The 18,229-nt window shown below is 38.6% G+C and overlaps 3 protein-coding genes across 4 annotated transcripts; 2 read left to right on the top strand and 1 right to left on the bottom strand.

The window, feature by feature from the left end:
- Positions 1-951: 951 nt before the first annotated feature.
- On the top strand, positions 952-11,779 carry LOC125227093 (DNA-directed RNA polymerase III subunit RPC4). Of its 2 annotated transcripts, XM_048131290.1 has the most exons (9): positions 952-1,199; positions 1,361-1,488; positions 1,703-1,821; positions 2,367-2,499; positions 4,847-4,927; positions 7,247-7,347; positions 8,773-8,862; positions 9,675-9,785; positions 11,329-11,779. In XM_048131290.1, the coding sequence occupies exons 1-9, from the start codon at positions 1,033-1,035 to the stop codon at positions 11,485-11,487; spliced, it is 1,089 nt and encodes a 362-aa protein (XP_047987247.1). In that variant the 5' UTR covers positions 952-1,032; the 3' UTR covers positions 11,488-11,779. The 2 variants fall into 2 exon arrangements, with proteins under 2 accessions (XP_047987247.1, XP_047987257.1); XM_048131300.1 differs by lacking the exon at positions 4,847-4,927 and having other exon boundaries at positions 955-1,199.
- An 899-nt stretch (positions 11,780-12,678) lies between these two features.
- On the bottom strand, positions 12,679-13,926 carry LOC125229892 (probable 28S ribosomal protein S26, mitochondrial). The gene is given in 3 exon segments (XM_048134834.1): positions 12,679-12,964; positions 12,967-12,985; positions 13,362-13,926. Coding segments are annotated over 3 exon segments (636 nt in total). The 5' UTR covers positions 13,830-13,926; the 3' UTR covers positions 12,679-12,815.
- A 292-nt stretch (positions 13,927-14,218) lies between these two features.
- On the top strand, positions 14,219-15,619 carry LOC125228208 (cyclin-H). The gene has a single exon (XM_048132687.1). The coding sequence runs from the start codon at positions 14,325-14,327 to the stop codon at positions 15,300-15,302; it is 978 nt and encodes a 325-aa protein (XP_047988644.1). The 5' UTR covers positions 14,219-14,324; the 3' UTR covers positions 15,303-15,619.
- The last annotated feature ends 2,610 nt before the right edge of the window (positions 15,620-18,229 follow it).

Here is an 18,229-nt window from a genome sequence, read left to right as displayed (position 1 = left end):
GGTTGACACCGACCTGAGGGTGGGGGGGGAAGGTTTAGAGCGTGCGCAGACAGAGAGCGGTCTGGAGTTCTGCGTTCCGCGTTCAGAGTTCTGCGTTCTTTAGAATGTACCGAGTCAGTAGCAGCAACGCACACAGCGGGCAGACTGCCCGCGGCGGTCGAAGCGGAACGCCGCGTTCTAGCGTTCTTTTCCCGCCGAGACAGAGAACGCCGGAACGCGGGATGTCCGAGGTTGCAAACACGGAAAAAATAATGAATTGGTTAGGAAAAAGAAGAATTTCTGAGGTCGAATCTACGGATAGTACCTACACGACGAAATGCTATTATGTTTATTATATCCTTAATAAATAATTACAATGTCCTAAAAATACAGCCAGCCTTTATTTTTCTCAATTAATGAAACTATTCATACAATTCAAAAATATCGAATCGCTGTTCATCTGAAAGGAGAATTTAATAGGTGGAATTTTTGAGCAATAATTCTTCATAGAAAACGAACTTTTCAGTGACATGTTGCATGTACAAAGAGCAAACGAAACTAGAACGCGAGAATTTGAACGCCGCCTGTGTGCGTTGGAGCTCTTGAGCGGTCAACGGTCACCAGAACGCGGAACTCTGACAGAACGCAGACCGCTCTCTGTCTGCGCACGCTCTTAGAGCCAATTGAAATACTTATTTTTTATAAATCTCTAAAATAAGCGTGCAATATGTTGCCAGTAGATTAAATAAACTACAATAATGTAAACTTAATAATTATATCTTCCAATGAAGCGAGTCATATAATATCGATCGAACTTCGCTTGCGAAGCTCGTTTGATCATATATTATTTTTTTCTCGCTCTCACTCATGGAATAACGTTGGTACGGCTCGGTCGTGTGATAGTACTATAACAATGCTCGTCATAATTTTGAATGCATCCTTTGTCCTGACATGACAGCTCTGTTCACTGACTGACAGTGACAGCTCCATTTTCTAAACATTAGTGCATGCTGTTGTAAAAACTATTTACATTTATTTTATTTAACTGCAAAAATGTCTAATAATGGGGAAAAGTCTTCCACAACAAACGGCTTAGCTCCAGATCCACAGCAGAGGCTGGCTTCATTAAAACCAACGCGAGACCTTACCTTGGGCGGAGTAAAACCTAACAAAAAAGTGTTCACACCGAATTTGAACGTGGCTAGGAACAAAAACAAGGGGTAAGTATGGTTAAAACTTTAAAAGACGTAAAAATGAATAGTTAAATGTATGTTTTTTAACTCTTCATACTATACGGACTTGTAGATATGCTGTACATGTAATCTTTATTTTCTGCGAAATGAACTGTTTGTGTATGGATAACTGTGTGAAATGCTTACAGACCAAACTTAAACTCAGCTAGAGACCAAAAACGAGACGACAAAGGCAAGAGGGATCGTAAAAACGACAAAAACAGGAATATTAAGAATGGGCCAAATGTTATCAAATCCTCTGGTGTCTTCTCTGAAGGTATTTATTTTCCTTTTCTAGCATGTAAAATAAACTATTATGTTTAATGCCTATATTTTTAATTCGAGATAGATAGAATACTCTTTATTGGCACACCTCGGCAAAAGATACAGTGGAGACAAAACAAATGATTATAAATAGAGACATTGGACACCATAAGATTTGAAACTTAGATTTCATCAAAATTATTTTTTTAATCCTTCCTTGTGATCAGGATTGGGAGCAGTGGAGAGGCAGTCAGGGCGCTTCGGGTCCTACGGCGGCCGGGACGGCGGAGGTGCGCCAGCCGCCACTCTTCAGAAACCTACTCTTAGAGTCAGAGACTTTGTCAAGGTAGGTTCTTTTTAACCCCCGACGCATAAGGACACTAATTATATACCTAAAGGTTAGCTTAAGCACAGTATAATAAAGAGTACTATCGTAAGTATGGCCACTCCCGCTCTCCGCTGAAAGTGCCGCCCACTCGCTCTCGGTTACCTCACAGTTACCGCCATATCTCACTCATAATAGCATGGTACGCGTTCACCTAAACAAGCTTAGAATGTGTGCTAGGAATGCGCCTCTTTCATATATTTGATTGCCAGTGTCCGAGGTGTGGCTTAGGTGTAAAATTTACCAATAATGATATATTAATATATAAATAAGATTTAGCCTATTTAACTTCTAACACTGATTTAGTATTAAAATCGATATTATAATTTTTTTGGCAGAAAACATTATCCACATATATAAATTTTTGTTAAAAGAAAGAAAATCATGCAAAGGGTTAGTAAAAATTAGGTAAATAAATAAAAATAAATAAATAAATATTATAGGACATTCTTACACAGATTGACTGAGGCCCAATATAAATTTAATTCTCCAATATAACTCCTCAGGTAGACAAAGACCTGGAAGAGCAGAAAATAAGAAGGGTGATGGGCCAGGACAGTCCCGAGGACGATGAATACGAGGACTTGAAGCAGGTCGCTGAGAAAGATGCGCCCATCAAACTGCCTATGGACACCGGAGGTAAAGAATACAAATAAAAAATAAATAAAGTTCCTGGAATGTGCTAGTATACAACTCAAATTATCCCAGTAAGGGCCACTTGCACCAACTAGGGTTAAGCCAACTAACACCGGGTTAACCGCTAACACGGGGTTAAACTAATAATTTGTGTTGCACCATTAAAGTTTAGGGTTTAACTCTGGGTTAAATTGTTAAATATTTAACCCGCCGACGACGCAGGGTTAAATCGCTAACTCTGGGTTAGTACTAGTAAAATGGCGCACAATTTGGAAATTTCTTTGACGTGTCGTCGGAGAGAACAAATAAATATGATCAACGACTTATTATTATTTTCTGACGACGATGAAGAAATCATAGAATACATCAGCACGGATTTTTACGACCGAAGAATCGCAGAACGTACCGATTACTTTAATACACATAGAGATAAAGAGTTTCACAGAAGGTTTCGATTAGAAAAACACAATGTCGCATTTTTATTGAATAAAATCAAACACAGATTGCAATACGTAAATCCCAATACATATCAGGTAAGTAAAGACGTTTTCACCACACCAACTGGTAAACTACTTTGCTGATTTCATTTAATTTGATGTTTTAGGTATAGTCAGTATTTTGTTCGTGTTGGTGTGGTGAGAAATTTTGTGTTTCTCTACTACCTATATTTTGTGTTTCGCCTGCTCGGTTATCAATATTGGCACGTTCGGTTAAACAACAATTTTGGCCCCTTGTAAAACAAATAACTATTGTTTTCTGGAACCTACCATATTGAATATATGTACCTACTCGTATGTTTGTTATGAGTAGATAAAATACAAACCTACTATTTTATTATCAGTGAAGCCTTGTCACCTATGAATCAATTACTATGCACACTACGATATTTTGCCACTGGAAGTCAACTTGTGACTTGCGGGGATTTCATTGGTGTGCACGAATCGACCGCATGTAGAACAATTCATAAAGTAACAGATGCCATAGCCCGGTTGTACCCAGAATTCATAGTTATGCCTCGCACAGAAGAAGAGCTAAGACAAGCTGCAATGAAATTTTATCAAATTGCTCGGTTTCCACGTGCTATTGGAGCTGTAGACTGCACTCATGTACGAACGAAATCTCCAGGTATTTACCTCTATTCTCTACTTCAATCGCCCATATAAAAGTTTAGACATTACATATATTATGATGGACAGGTACTTAAAACTAGAGTTGAAATTTGTTATTAATTATTTTAGGAGGAGAAACTGCAGAGACACAAACTTTGAAAACAGGCAGGAGTGCAACCGTTCGTCATCAGAGCTGATAAAAACAGTAAACAATAGGTACTTACACAGCGGCATCTCATGACACAAATATAATACGCCTAGACGAAATATCATGCCGTGTTCCTTTAAAGAAAGATAGTATTACGCCCCATGTCGTGGCGTAAAAGAGATAGACATACATTTCCATTCATCATTCGTTCTTTAATATTTGGCTGGTTTATAGAACGGATTGAAATAGTAATAATGTTGCCTGCTTAAAATAAAAAAACTGTCGGGTTAGCTAACCCTAAGTTAGTTTTCAATGGTGCAACAAAAGATCGGGGTTAAAATTTTAACGAGTTAACCCCGGGTTTATTAACCCACTATTTATTTAGTTAACCCCTTGTTCCGTGCAAGTGGCCCTAAACGTTGTACAGACACCAGTAATTACAAAATAGTGCATTATGATACAAGTGCGGAAAAGAGGAATTCCCTCTTTGCACGGCGTTTTTCAATACATATGGCCCTTTAAAGTTTTGACCTGACAAGAAATGTCCTACTTACCAAGGGAAAAACACCATATGTACTTACTAATATAATCACGTTATCATAAGATTCTTTTTAATATTTTTTGTCCAATTTTTCAACCCCTAGTGAACATATCTGATGACATTGTTGAATAAGTAAAACTACATACATATCCACTTATCGGTGGCGTGTCAAAAATGTTTATTAAAATTACGACCTTATGGTAAAACAAAAAAAAAATTGAACAATAATAGACACCCGATTCTGATCTTGTCACAGACGAAAGATGAATGTAGATTCAGCAGGTAGGTACTTAGACCTAGTGATGTGCAACTTTCCAAAAAAATCTTAAATTTCTTGATAAATTCACGAAACTTTCACGAAAAATAAAGGGAATTTACAAAGTATGGAAAGTTTCCGAAGTTTTCCTACGTGAAAATTTCAGAATTTTGGAAACTTTCAGTCGGCACATCAGTACTTAGACCCTTTTAAACCAGTAGGTATATTTATACTACCTTTGTCCTTTTTTTTTTCAAACTATAGGGGCATATGTTAACCTAACTGAATATTTATAGCGTGGGCCCGCCCAAAGCCGGTGCAGGTTAAACAGGAGGTGGTCGTGAAGGCGGAACCCGGCGAGGAGGCGCCGCGCACCAGTAAGAGCCCTGTTGTAGCCGGACTGAGCTTTAGAGCGTTTTCACATTATCCGATCCGATATCGGATGTAGAAACGAAATCTTATACACGTTAACCCTTAAATGCATGACCTTGACAAAGATTTATTCAAATTTAAACTTTGACATGCTGTCAATAAAGTCAAAAATGCATGATGCATACATACATCACTATGCATTTAAGGGTTAAAGGCGCCATCTTTGATATTAGCCTCTGATATCCTTCCTAAATCTGATATCGGATCGAATTGTGTAAACGCACTTAGGGTAAATGCGTGCACTGGGGCTAGGAAAACGTTATACATAGTTTTTGATCGAAATAGCGTGAATTGTTACAATATTTTATTTTATTAGCTTGTTGCTGGTAAAATCTTGAGCCACTTTATGATTTCTAATTGAGCTGAAATTTTGCATACATACAAAATATTTTTTATCCTCCGGCCGGAAAGCGTCAAATTTCGAGCGCCAATTACATGTGATCTGACGGTTAAAGGTCCTGGCCGAGGTCGCTTAAAGCTGTTGGTTCTCCATGAAAAAAAAAACCGGCCAAGTGCGAGTCGGGCTCGCGCACAAAGGGTTCCGTAGCAGCAAATATAATAAACCAATAACTTAACCAAAATTACAGTTAAATCAACCTATCTCAAAAACTATAAGAGATACTTTGATCAAACCAAAAATCGTTGAAAGAGTTAATTAGCATGCATCACCTCTATTTTTTTTAGAATTTTATACCCCGTAGTTATAAAAATAGAGGGGGGGGGACATACTTTTTACGACTTTGAGAGCTGATATCTCAAAAACCGTTCACTTTAAGAAAAATGTTTTTTAGAAAACTTTATATCATTTTAAAAGACCTTTCCATTGATACCCCACACGGGTATGTACATCGAAAAAAAAAATTTTCATCCCTCAGTTACATGTATGGGGGCCCCACCCCCAATTCTTTTTTTTTACTATTTAGTGTCATAATTTTGTAGCGGTTCATACAACACATATTCCCATCAAATTTCATCACTGTAGTACTTATAGTTTCCGAGTAAATCGGCTGTGACAGACGGACAGACGGACAGACGGACAGACGGACAGACGGACATGACGAAACTATAAGGGTTCCGTTTTTGCCATTTTGGCTACGGAACCCTAAAAAATGGTTTGTTAGAGCTGATCTGATGATGGAGAGAGTAGGTAGCCATGGAAAAGCAATGCAAACTTGTGTTTGGTGTTATCTATTTAAATTATCCCAAATCCCAATAAGTATTAGGTGTAGTATTCAAAAATATTTCTCGTATATTTGGCTGTTCTCTATAATACAGTCTTACTGTGGTGAAAGTTCTGTAAATTCGTTATTTCTTTTGTGACATTCGTTATTTGAATCTAACATCAACCTGCCCAGTTTGAGCATTTCCCTCCTCAGTACACGGTAGGTAACACTGCAGTTCCTAGGAGGGCCGGAACCAAGATGGCGTCGGCTGACGGGAACCGCTATAGCAGACGCAGAATAATGTTCTTGTATATTTAGGGGCCTTCGATGCATCATATTGTGTATTCGGAACCTGGCTTTAAATTTTATACTAAGACATACTCACTTCGTTAGTAGAAAGAGGCGGCAAAGTTTGAAAAATGTAACGTGAAGGTTTAACTTTCCATAGAGAATTTGAAGTTCGTAACTTTTTTACTAACAAAATGGGTGTGTCTATGCAAGTTGCTTACTTCGAATATTACGTTTACCGCTGTGCTGTAACCTTCCTTAATCTATTATTATATTAACAAAGTTAAATTATACGGAACTTTGCTCAACATAGCTTACCTTGCCTAACATTTCTTGGTCAAATGCATACCATCAACCAAACACGTATTTTTTAACCCTTAATCGGATATACAGGTGTTCAAAATTAATTGAAATTGAACCAGTGAACTTGTATGATCAAATGATGGTGGGAATCGGTAAATATATTCCCCGTGTCTTATTAAGGGTTAAGCCGATTTTTTTTTAGGATTTTATGGCCTGGTTTGAGACCTTTAAGCAAAGACATTCAAAGTACAGTCAAAAAATCAATTAACTTAGCACCCTTGCACTGTGTGTGTGTAGGTAAATACTTGTATTCAGGAGTGGTAAGCTAAAAGCTTTGCGGGCGGTACCACTCTCCATGATTTATAGGTCACGGTTCGATACAGCGGTAAACATAATGGTCGCGTATCTTAGCTATAATTTGTATCATAACTACATTAACTTAGCTAATAAAGGGGGCTTCATTTACCCGGTTCCTTACTCCCAGTTTGTCTCACAAAATAATGTTTTCAGTGGCGACCGTGCCCGCCCCGATCGTGAAGAAAGAAGTGTTCGAAGAGAATGACGTCGTCAACCTGCTCAAGAATGACCAGCCCACGCTGATATTGTTGCAGGTCAGTAGTTAGTTTTAGACGGACAACCAAATCTCGGCACTTAAAAAGGAGGCGAAATTGAAAAATGCAGGGCTTACCGGTAGTTTCCTATACTTAAAATAAAATATTTTATGCCGTGCTCGAAATAAAGCACCACACAATTAGAAGAAAAACATAGACAGTAGTTATGTTTAAACATAATTTCTAATAAGTCAAAGAGAAAGACATAAAGTCAATGAATTGACCGTGACGTCACTCCTCAGTATTTCATAGTAATTCCATATTAGCAAATCGTTTTGACAGTTCTTTACCCTTAAATGCATAGTGATGTGATGTATATATACATCGTGCATTTTTGACTCTATTAACAGCATGTCAAAGTTTAAATTTGAATAAATCTTTGTCAAGGTCATGCATTTAAGGGTTAAAAAGAAGCTGATTTGACTAGCAGGAAACTAGCCTATTGTCTTTATAAAACGCGTGCCTTCCTTAAACTTGACCTTGGCGGAATCATCGACTAACCACAACACTTAAAAATTGATTGAAAATGTAAGGGCGAAGGCTTAGTTCCCATAGAAAATTTGAATTTAGCGCCAGTTTTTATTTTAGTGCCAAGATTTGGTTGACTGTCTATAGCTTTGACGCTTTTTTTTTTGGTAAACAGAATTATATACATAAGTATTATATGTAGTGCCGTGTGGTAAGGTTAGCTGGAAGAGATCCCTTATAGTGATAAGCTCGCCTTTGTATCTCTATTCCTACAAATTATATATGAACTGTTGTACACAATAAAGTGATTACTACTACTACTACTACTACTATGGCGCAAAGGTTGTTGAGGCGCCAGAAATGGCCTAAAACATATTCATAAAGAAGTTGTGTCAATAACACTGAACAGATGGATCATTTGAGGACCGTATTTGGCAGATTGATCAACATCAATCAGCAGAGAACTATGAAAACTCGTGCAATGAAATTTTATAAAATGAAAACTCATGCCATAAAATTTTCCATACTCTAACTCATATATGCCCACAGGGTCGTTTTCGACCCACTGCTGAAAACACGCCACTACTCATTAAAATAAGTAGGAGAATGAGGTTGTCACCTCAAACTAACCTAACCACAAAATTAAAATTTTGAAAAAACCCCCGACCGCGACATAGTAAAAAACTAAATTTAAATCGGGTCATCCGTTCGGGAGTTACGATGCCACATACATAGGTACACACACACAGACAGACAGACAAACAGACATACATACAGACAGACAGACAGACAGACAGACACGTCAAACTTCCCCCCCTCCCTTTTTTCCCCCCGTCGTTTTTGCGTCGGGAAAAAAACATAAGTGTTGGACACGTATGGGTTAACGATGATAATCGGCTTGGTGCAAGCAACCCTAAGTTTTCCGACAGCTAAACTAAAGGAATCTCTTCCCTTCAGTTACCAGACTCTCTTCCGGGCCGTGGCAGTGGCGGCGGGGAGCCGGAACCCTCCACCTCAGGATCTGGAGACAACAAGGAAGAAGTGACAGTAAGTTTTATCTTTACCACTGATCTGACGATGACGGGCATTGACCCTCGTGGGTTCAAGTACCACCCAAGACAGTAAACCGCCACCAATAAGAAACTCTAAGTCGATAAACTCTTTTAGGTGTAACTTTAAAAAGTATTTACTCGAAATCCAACAACAATAGGACTAAGCGGCCACATTCATAACTAAATTATCTATTATTACTATATTTCTCTCTTTCTTTATGAATGAGTCCTGATACTTGATTTTTCTTCTCTCTCTGTTATTGATCTGTATGTTCCATGTATGGTCTGTTTTGATCTTGTCATAAGTAGTTTTAAGTTTAGTTTTAATTATGGGTGCCCTGAAAATCAGTGCTGTGTCTCTTAGACATGGTCTACGCTGAGCGGCATCCTATTTGGTATACCGGTTCACTCTATTTGTATTGTGTTGTACCTATACTGTTCTTATACCAAATAAATATTTTTTCTTTCTTTCTTTCTTTCTTTCTTCTAAAATTTCGACTGTTAGCTTCAAATACACATGAAAAAAAATACACAGATTGACTGAGTCCCATGGTACATAGGAAACATCTGTGCTCTGTCATCTGTACATCTGTGATCAGGAACAAATATCTGTGCTCATCACCCAAATAAATACCCTTACCGGGATTCGAACCCAGAACCGCGGCTCGTAAGTTCGCGGGCGTTTCTGCTTGATATAAAATTAATATGTATGTCTTTTCCTTAAAAATGACGTCGTGAGTCTTTGGGAGCCGTGCACGGAGCCAAAGCCGACACCTAGAAGCCTTAATATGTATATCGTTATTGCAGCCAACCGACGGTAGATGTCGCATGAGCGACCTGGAGGAGGGCCGCGTTGGAAAACTGCGAGTGCACGCGTCTGGCCGCGTCACGCTGGCATTGGGAGACACGATCTTTGAGGTCAGTAACAAGCTATTGTATAGGTAGATCACTATAGTTTTTTAGCCCATGTTTTTTCCATATCGTCACTACTTTTAAAAAATCTCGTATCTCACGGTGTTCCTCATAGTTAAAACGCAGTAAGTCTATATGCATTCCATACATACTTACTACAATTTTCTTTTCCCCTCACTAGCTCGGAAACACGTGTTTTGTCCTTTAATACCAGCGGGTAAAAACGCATTTTATCCACTAGTGGGTAAAGTAATTTGACCTTGAATAAAGTCAAATTAACTGCTTTAAAATTGATAAAAGTAGGTAAATCTAGTAATAAAGATAATTTACCACCTGTGGAACTACTGGAAGCAGTGATCAACGCATTTTTTGCGTTGTAGTTTCCTCGCTATAGTGAGGGGAAAAGTTTTGTGTTACACTCGGGTGCAGATGTATTTTACTTCTCGTGTGTTAAAAAACTCGCAAGTTCAGGATTCTATTCTCGAACCACTCGCTTCGCTTGTGGTTCAACTATAGAATCCTTTCATTTGCTCGTTTTTCAATTCCACACTCGGCGTTAAAATACAACTTTGCCCCCTTGTATAACAAATAACTATTTCATTGACAGACGAAGGTACAAGTTTTTTTTAAAGTAGTGACGACATTACGGATGGAAACTAAACTAAGTATTCTCATCTGTGTGCAAGTGGGAATAGTTTCTCACAGCCTAGCCGAGGTTACTAACATTTGCGATTGGATTACGAAACGCTTTGTGTCTTTATATTACACCTATTTTAATACCAATGGCAATAAAGTTTCGTTCGCCGCGGAGCGTAAGTAATTGGAACGTTGGCTACACAACCAGTTCCCGCCGATTTGTGAGTTAAATATGTAACACCTAGATGTAACCATGGATGCAATAAAGAAATTATGGAATTATGGGGCGGCTCACTCCGCGATTCTATTGCCGCGCTACGAGTTCGCGGCCCGTTCAGTGGCGACGACCTTTGCGCGGCGCAATAGAATTCAATGTCGGCTGCTCGCGTGCGGTCCGTTTGGTAGGTAAGAATTTAGAATGGCGGCGTTTTGTGAACATCAAAGGAGTGAGCCTTCTGTACTTGCACTAAATATATTGTTATATATTCTGTGGTTATAACAACACAATCCTACTTTTAAACATCTGTGTGTGAATCTCATTTGTGTATGAATTTTGGAATCAATTCCATAAGTCCTTGCCTTATTTCTGTTTCTCTTTCGCCTTGACTTACAATAGGCTAGTTTCCTATACTTAAAATAAAATATTTTATGCAGTGCACGAAATAAAGCACCACATAATTTGTAGAAAAGTATGGACAGTAGTTATGTATGTAACATAATTTCTATTTAATAAGTCAAAGAGAAAGACATAAAGTAAAAGAATTGACCGTGACGTCACTCCTCAGTATTTCATAGTAATTCCAGATTAGCAATAGTTTTGACAGTTCTTAAAAAGAAGCTGATGTCACTAGTAGGAAACTAGTCTCTTATACTGTCAGCCTCCAGCATTTGTCTAATCCAGCATAAATCACAGGTCAGCACGGGCACAAAGGCAGCGTTCTACCAGGAAGCGGTGTCCGTGGCTACGGACGACTCCTCGCGCTCCGCTAACCTGATCTCTTTGGGACCGCTACTACACAAACTTAACCTCACACCGGATTGGGAAGCCATGTTCCAAGATATGCCAGTTTAAACTACTTTTCTAAACTTAATACAGTGCTTGTCTTATATTAGCCAGGTCCACACAGAGCGAGGCAAGGTGCTCACGAGGCAAACGGCCAATGTAGACGTGCCTCGGCCGAGCAAAATGCAGGCGTGCCTCGGCCGAGGCACGTTTGCCTCGCGACGCGGGTCGACCTACGTGCCTCTGGCTATAGCCAGGTTACGTCGCAAGGCAATATGCTCCCGCGGCAATGGTCTAACGAGGCAGGTAGCTCGGCCGAGCCACGTCTAAATAGCACGTTTGTCGCGTGAGGCAATGAGGAGGCACATTTTATCCCGCCAGGCGGCGCCTGTGCAAGTGCCTAGGCATGTCACTGTCATTCATATGTGAGAGAGAGAAAAACATATCATCTTCTCACTCTCATGTATGAAATTCTTTATCTGTGCAATGGACTAATAAGGTGGCGCCATCTGTCCTAACCTTTGAGTGTGCCTCTTCATTGGCTTGCGACGTACAGTCAACCAACTTGAATCCTAGGCCACTGTAGAACCATTTCACAGTCAACATCAAAATTGACTTCTACGGCCAAATATGCACGGTGTCAATTAGACAGGGTTCTAGAGAGTGGACTAGGATTTAAATTGGTTGACCGTACCTCACTCTGTGTGGACTGGCTATGACTATTACTATACGACTAAGGGCCAGTGTGGACTTTGGCTATCATCGACTATCTACTATTTACGACTAAGACGTTATAACCGGCCCTAAGACGTTATATACACGTTTTGTCACTTGTGAGTCCATTTCTCAAAATAAATGTTGTACATAATGTTAAACAGTATGTTTATATATGTAAATATAATTAAGTGTTGTTGTAAGTGATACTTTTGTATGAATAATAAAACAAATGTTGAGTTATTATTTACATATTTTATTTTAACTCCATTAACCTAATGTTTGTAACCTGACAAATATTTTCTTTGCTATAAAAGGTGCCTTTTTATTTTTACATCAATGTTGATTGAATGATGTTGAGCTTTACTGATAATAAAGAAGGATCATAGTAAAAGGGTCAAAGCATGTCTGTTTATATATAATTTTGAACCCCACTTTGGTCCCCACTTTGTCAGCAAACGTTGTAATTTACAAAAATCCTGCACTCCGGCAAACATGTTGCAATGTTTAGGACATAAAAGCCAACCCACTGGATCTGTTTTGAAACATTCACAGACTTAAAAGCTCATTCTTTCTTTGAGTGTTTCATAACATATTTACATTTTGTTGAATTCTTCCTACTGTAATGTTATTAACATTACCACATATATTTTATGCTTGCAAAATGGAAGATAAGACAATTATTATGATGTGGTAGCAGCTTTTGCTTTTTCCTTAGGAGGTACTGGTGTTTCTCGGCCGGGTATTTGGTTGCCCTGCAGGTCAATAGCAAAGTTGTAGTCCAGAGGGTTGGCCAGGGCTCTGTCGATGGCCTCGTCCAGGGTCTCCGGGTGATGAATGTGACACTGAGTTCCTGGAAAAATAAACACAAGTGCAGTGATATACACGCATCAGCTCGAAGAGCTGCTAGTGTATCAAATAAATAATAAAATAATAAAAAAAGATGATTAATAATTATTAAGTGGAACAGGTGGGTGTTTTCCAAATTGTATAAAAGATCCTGAAGATGGTGCCTTGAATAAGGAACAGGAGCCGTAGCCGAATGGCATTTCTGCGACACGAAACGCCACGAAAGGTAGTCTGGCTCTGTCGCGCCAATGCGCCAAATACGCACGAGCGATAGAGATAGATATCTACGAGCGTTTCGTTTCGTAAGCGTTTGTGCCATTCGGCTACATACACAGGAGTAGCTATTTGCTATACAAGGATTCTAACTTAATTAAAATTACCTTCTGTTTCCTAATTTCCTGTGACGCCTTTTCAATGCGTTGTCTCATCAGTTCGTCCTTTTTCTGTATCCGGGAGAGGATATACTCCTCCCGCTCGGCCAGCTCTTGCCTGCGGCGCTCCTCGCGCTCCGCGGCCACCTTCGCGTTCCACTCCTCGTTCACCTTGATGCACCGCTCCCATTCCTCAGCCTCCACTCTGATAGACATCTCTGAACTGGCACTCTCCAATGTAGACTTCTCTTTGATCATTTCTTCGTGATAAAAACGTCGAATGGCCCGCATTTGTGTGTGATAATTGTTGTTAATTCGCAGCAACTCTATACGTTCCTCCTCTGATATTTCTGGGCGCTTTGGGATTCGGTAAACTTTGCTTTTTGCGACAGGAAGCCAGCGGGGCTTTCGATGAGCACCTGCGCATTGTACCACTATTGGAAGTGTGCGTTTTAAAAGAGAATTGTGGGGAAGCATTTTAAATCTGTTGGTACCCAAAGGTATACTTATTCCGTGTTCTGTTCAATTTTACTAAAATAATCTCATAACATAACCTCTCTCTATGACAGATTCTACTTTTTTTGACAGTTCGCAGGCGCAGATAAGCAGAAGATCACTTAACCCTGTTCTCTTTATGGAACCCTCTTAAAACAATGTTATTCTTACGGAACCTCCAAACTTATTATAGGCCATAAATAAATGTTATCTAATAGCGTAATTTATTTACTTCATTTAGTTATTATTTCTTGTGTTACCAACAAAATTGGTTTTGGTGTTCGACAACAAGTTTCAAATAATTCAATGTGCACCTATTGTATTCGAACGTACTAAAAATCGTGATGTCTTGTCAGTCACCTGTCACTTTCATAAAAAATACGAAAGCGTTTCTTCTGTGATGTGCTTCTCTTGTTGTCCGTTAAAATATAAATATTGACTGTTTTACTAGATTTAAGATAGATAAATAACATAAAAATGTTTTCCACGAGTTCCCAAAGGAAGTTCTGGACGTTTAACGATGAGAACGAACTTGCACATTTGCGGGAGAAGCATAATTTGGAGTTCATCGCAAAGCACGGCGCGCACGTAGACGAATACCAGCGATACAACGTGTTCCTGTCTCCAGATGAAGAAAGACTGCTTCTTAGGCAGTATGAGTTACATCTCAAAGAGTTCTGCAAGAGATTCAGCCCGCCAATGCCCAAAGGCGTTGTAGGCACTGCGTTTCACTACTTCAAACGTTTTTATCTCTACAATTCAGCAATGGACTACCACCCTAAGGAAATCCTGGCTACTTGCGTGTATTTATCGTGCAAAGTTGAAGAATTCAATGTTTCTATTGGACAGTTTGTGGCTAATATCAAGGGAGACAGGGATAAAGCGTCAGATATTATCTTAAATAATGAACTGTTACTGATGCAGCAGTTAAACTATCACTTAACCATACATAATCCGTTCAGACCAGTGGAAGGCTTCTTGATTGACATCAAAACGAGGTGCAGTCTTGCTAATCCAGAGCGCCTTCGGAGCGGTATTGATGAGTTCTTGGAAAAAGTTTTTTTGACTGATGCTTGTCTATTATATGCGCCATCCCAGATAGCTTTAGCAGCAGTGCTCCACGCAGCCTCTAAGGAGCAGGAAAACTTGGACAGTTATGTTACCGACATGCTCTTCAGAGATGCAGGGCCAGATAAGTTGGCTATCTTGATTGAAGCGGTACGTAAAATAAGGTCCATGGTAAAAATGGTGGAGAGTCCGGCCCGGGAGCGCGTGCGAGTCATTGACAAGAAGCTGGACAGGTGTCGGAATGAGGAGAACAACCCGGACAGTGAGATATACAAGAGAAGGATGCGGGAGGCGCTGGATGAAGATGACTTGGTGTACACAGGACACACAAGGATGTCTCTAGATACAAGCGGAGTGACACAAGTGCTTTCACCTTCTGCTTCTTAGGTTATGGACTATGTTTCTTAAAGTATGATGTTGTATAATACAGAATGTAAAATCTTTGAGGCTCTACAAAGCGGGACTTTATTTCTTAGCTCTCTTTTGGCTTTGTAATATACAACATCATAAAATATGTTCATTTATGATGGATTTATAAGAATAATTATTTGTATTGACCTCATAGACAGGCAACCTGAACCACCATGAGTGACTATATTTACTAGAGTTAGATATAAATAGAATTGACTTATTCTTTTATATTTTATTTTAGGTATGTAATATGACAAAAGAAATAGTTTTATCAATAAACAACTTAAAACCAAGCATAGTACTTTTCTTATTTACCTAATTAAACCATACACCACTAAGAGTATTAAATCAAAGAGGTAGTAATTATCATCATAATTTTCTTTGTGATGAACTATAACCTTGTAGATTTAGAATTATTAAACTAGATTGTTTAATTAGGTCCAAAAGTGTGTCCACATTTTAGAGGTAGATTGATGGGCAAAATGGTATCTGGCTACTTGCTGGCAATGTTTACATTATTCAGTGACGTCATTTTTACTGATCATAAATTGGGTATACCAGTCAATTTTCAAAGTTACTAAAATCTACTAACACCCAATTGAAAGTATTTTTTATTTATACAAATCTTTGATTTACAGGCATCAAAATAATCACATTATAATTATTTTCAAATTTTTTGAAATGTATCGAAACCCTAGTTTGAATATAACATTAAAATAAAATAAGAAGTTATAAAGTCAGGTAATATACAGATAAAAATACTACTAATATGGGAACCTCATTAACACTGGCAACACGTGCGAGAGGGACACCAGCCCAAACAATGCCCTCTCTGATGTGGACCGTTTCTAAGGGCGAGCTTAGTCTGATACTATCGACTTTCAGGATTACGATATAGCGAGAAGATGGTTTAATCTATCAACTAGGCAAAAAATGTTGATATTTTTCGAGCACTGTCGCCCTTAGAGTTGGTCAAAGGCGCCTAGCCTTATCAGCTATAACCTTGAGACTTTTCGGCTGTTGAAGAAAGTGTAATATCTATTTAAATTTATAATTTATATATAGTAGTGTGACTACTGTAACAAATCGAAAAATATTCAATAAAATTTGACAGATCCAGGGGTAGATGAACCTTTCTCGCCAGATTGATGAACAAAATTATAGGTGGCTAATTGCTCGCCCTTAGAGTTGGAACTTTTTATTTATGGTGATGGTGAGCCATTTTTAATGATTATAAACGCGTAAATGGCAAGACCCGGGTTCGATTCCCGGTAACAATGCGATTTTTTCTTTTCTGTATGTATTTTTAGGTATTTAAAAAACTGTGAACCAACCGTCAAAGGGGTTGTTTATAAAGTAAGGTTTAGTTCCTGTTCAATTTTTCGTATTTAAAAATAATTAAGGTCACTACTATAGTCCGTTCCATCCTAAAACCATATACTTCCGCCTAATTTTGCCAACAAAAGGAGTGTAGTGTAGGTACAAGTTTCTAATAGGTCGGTACCTATTAAATATTTGGTGTAGTGTAGGTAAACAAGTTATCTAACTCGGAACAGATGTGATAATCGCTGTAACCTTAATCCGTTAAATATTTTTCGATTAACGGATTAACTTTAAGGTTACCGTTATTAAATTTTACCGAATCAATCCAGCACCCCAAGCGGCTCGCTGCGCCGCGAAAACTTCTTACTGCATGTAAAAGCTAGTATAATCGGTAAAAGCAATCCGTCGGTTATAAACAGTCTAAAGACCAATTGGCGATAATAATCTTCTAAAGATTTACCATCGTCATCGATCACTAACCTGGGAATAGAGTGCAATCATCGGCATGACAGACTCGTGCAACCGAAAGTTAAAGTCACAAATTATCGATCGTGGCCCACAGCATCGTTGTCAAAATCAATCTGATGATGATAATGATATTTAAAAAACCTAGGATTTAGCCAACCAACGGCGGTAAAAGCCCGAAGAGACCGTAATTTCGGTTTTTTACCGTGATATTTAAAAATGACGTGTTATTTTTAAATATGTATCGCTTTAACGATTAACGAAGTCTCACGATTATCGGAGTTTTATAGTTAAAAAGATGATGATGATGATCGATTCAGATTTGATTTATTCATAAACAATCAAAACCAAGCATCAAACAGATAAAATTAAAAATCGCGTACAATGGTTAGTACCTTTATATTTTAGTAGTGTTACACCCAAATTAAAATGCAACCATGAGTTTCAAACCTCTGCAAAATTGGGTACTTTTTGGTAGATGATTCCCAGAAGAATAGAATAATATTCATTAAATGCAATGAAGATATGTTTGTATTTGTGAAGGTGTACATGTTTCGTCAAATCAAACGAAATTACATGATAGTGGAATGAAATGGAAAATAGTAGTGAGCTCAATTATTTTTAAATAAGGAAAAAAAATTAGGAACTAAACGTTACCTAATAAACAACCCTCAAAATTGACAGCTCGGGTTTGTTTACCTACACTTTTTTCAACAGCCAAAAGTACAAGGTATAGTTGTAAAACATTACTTTTGAAGTGAATAATGTCACAGTATAATAAAGAGTACTATCGTACAGTATGGCCACTCCCGCTCTCCGCTGAAAGTGCCGCCTACCCCCTCTCGGTTACCTCACAGTTATCGTCTGTCAAAAACGCGAACAGATACACACACACATTCACACACTCACGCTTGTATGGGTGAGATACAGATATCTCACTCATACAAGCATGGTACGCGTTGATCTACACGAGATTGTGTGCTAGGAACGGGCCTCTTTCATCGCGCGCCTCGATCAAATGATCGCCAGTGTCCGAGATGTGATAATGTGGAAGTGCCACTATGTGTAAATTTTCTATGTAAATGAAACCTCAATTTTATTTATTGTAACTAAAA

This window comes from Leguminivora glycinivorella, chromosome 1 (assembly GCF_023078275.1).
Source record: "Leguminivora glycinivorella isolate SPB_JAAS2020 chromosome 1, LegGlyc_1.1, whole genome shotgun sequence".
Taxonomy (NCBI): domain Eukaryota; kingdom Metazoa; phylum Arthropoda; class Insecta; order Lepidoptera; family Tortricidae; genus Leguminivora; species Leguminivora glycinivorella.
The sequence above is the reverse complement of the archived record's forward strand: the minus strand, read 5'-3'. Positions and strand labels throughout refer to the sequence as shown.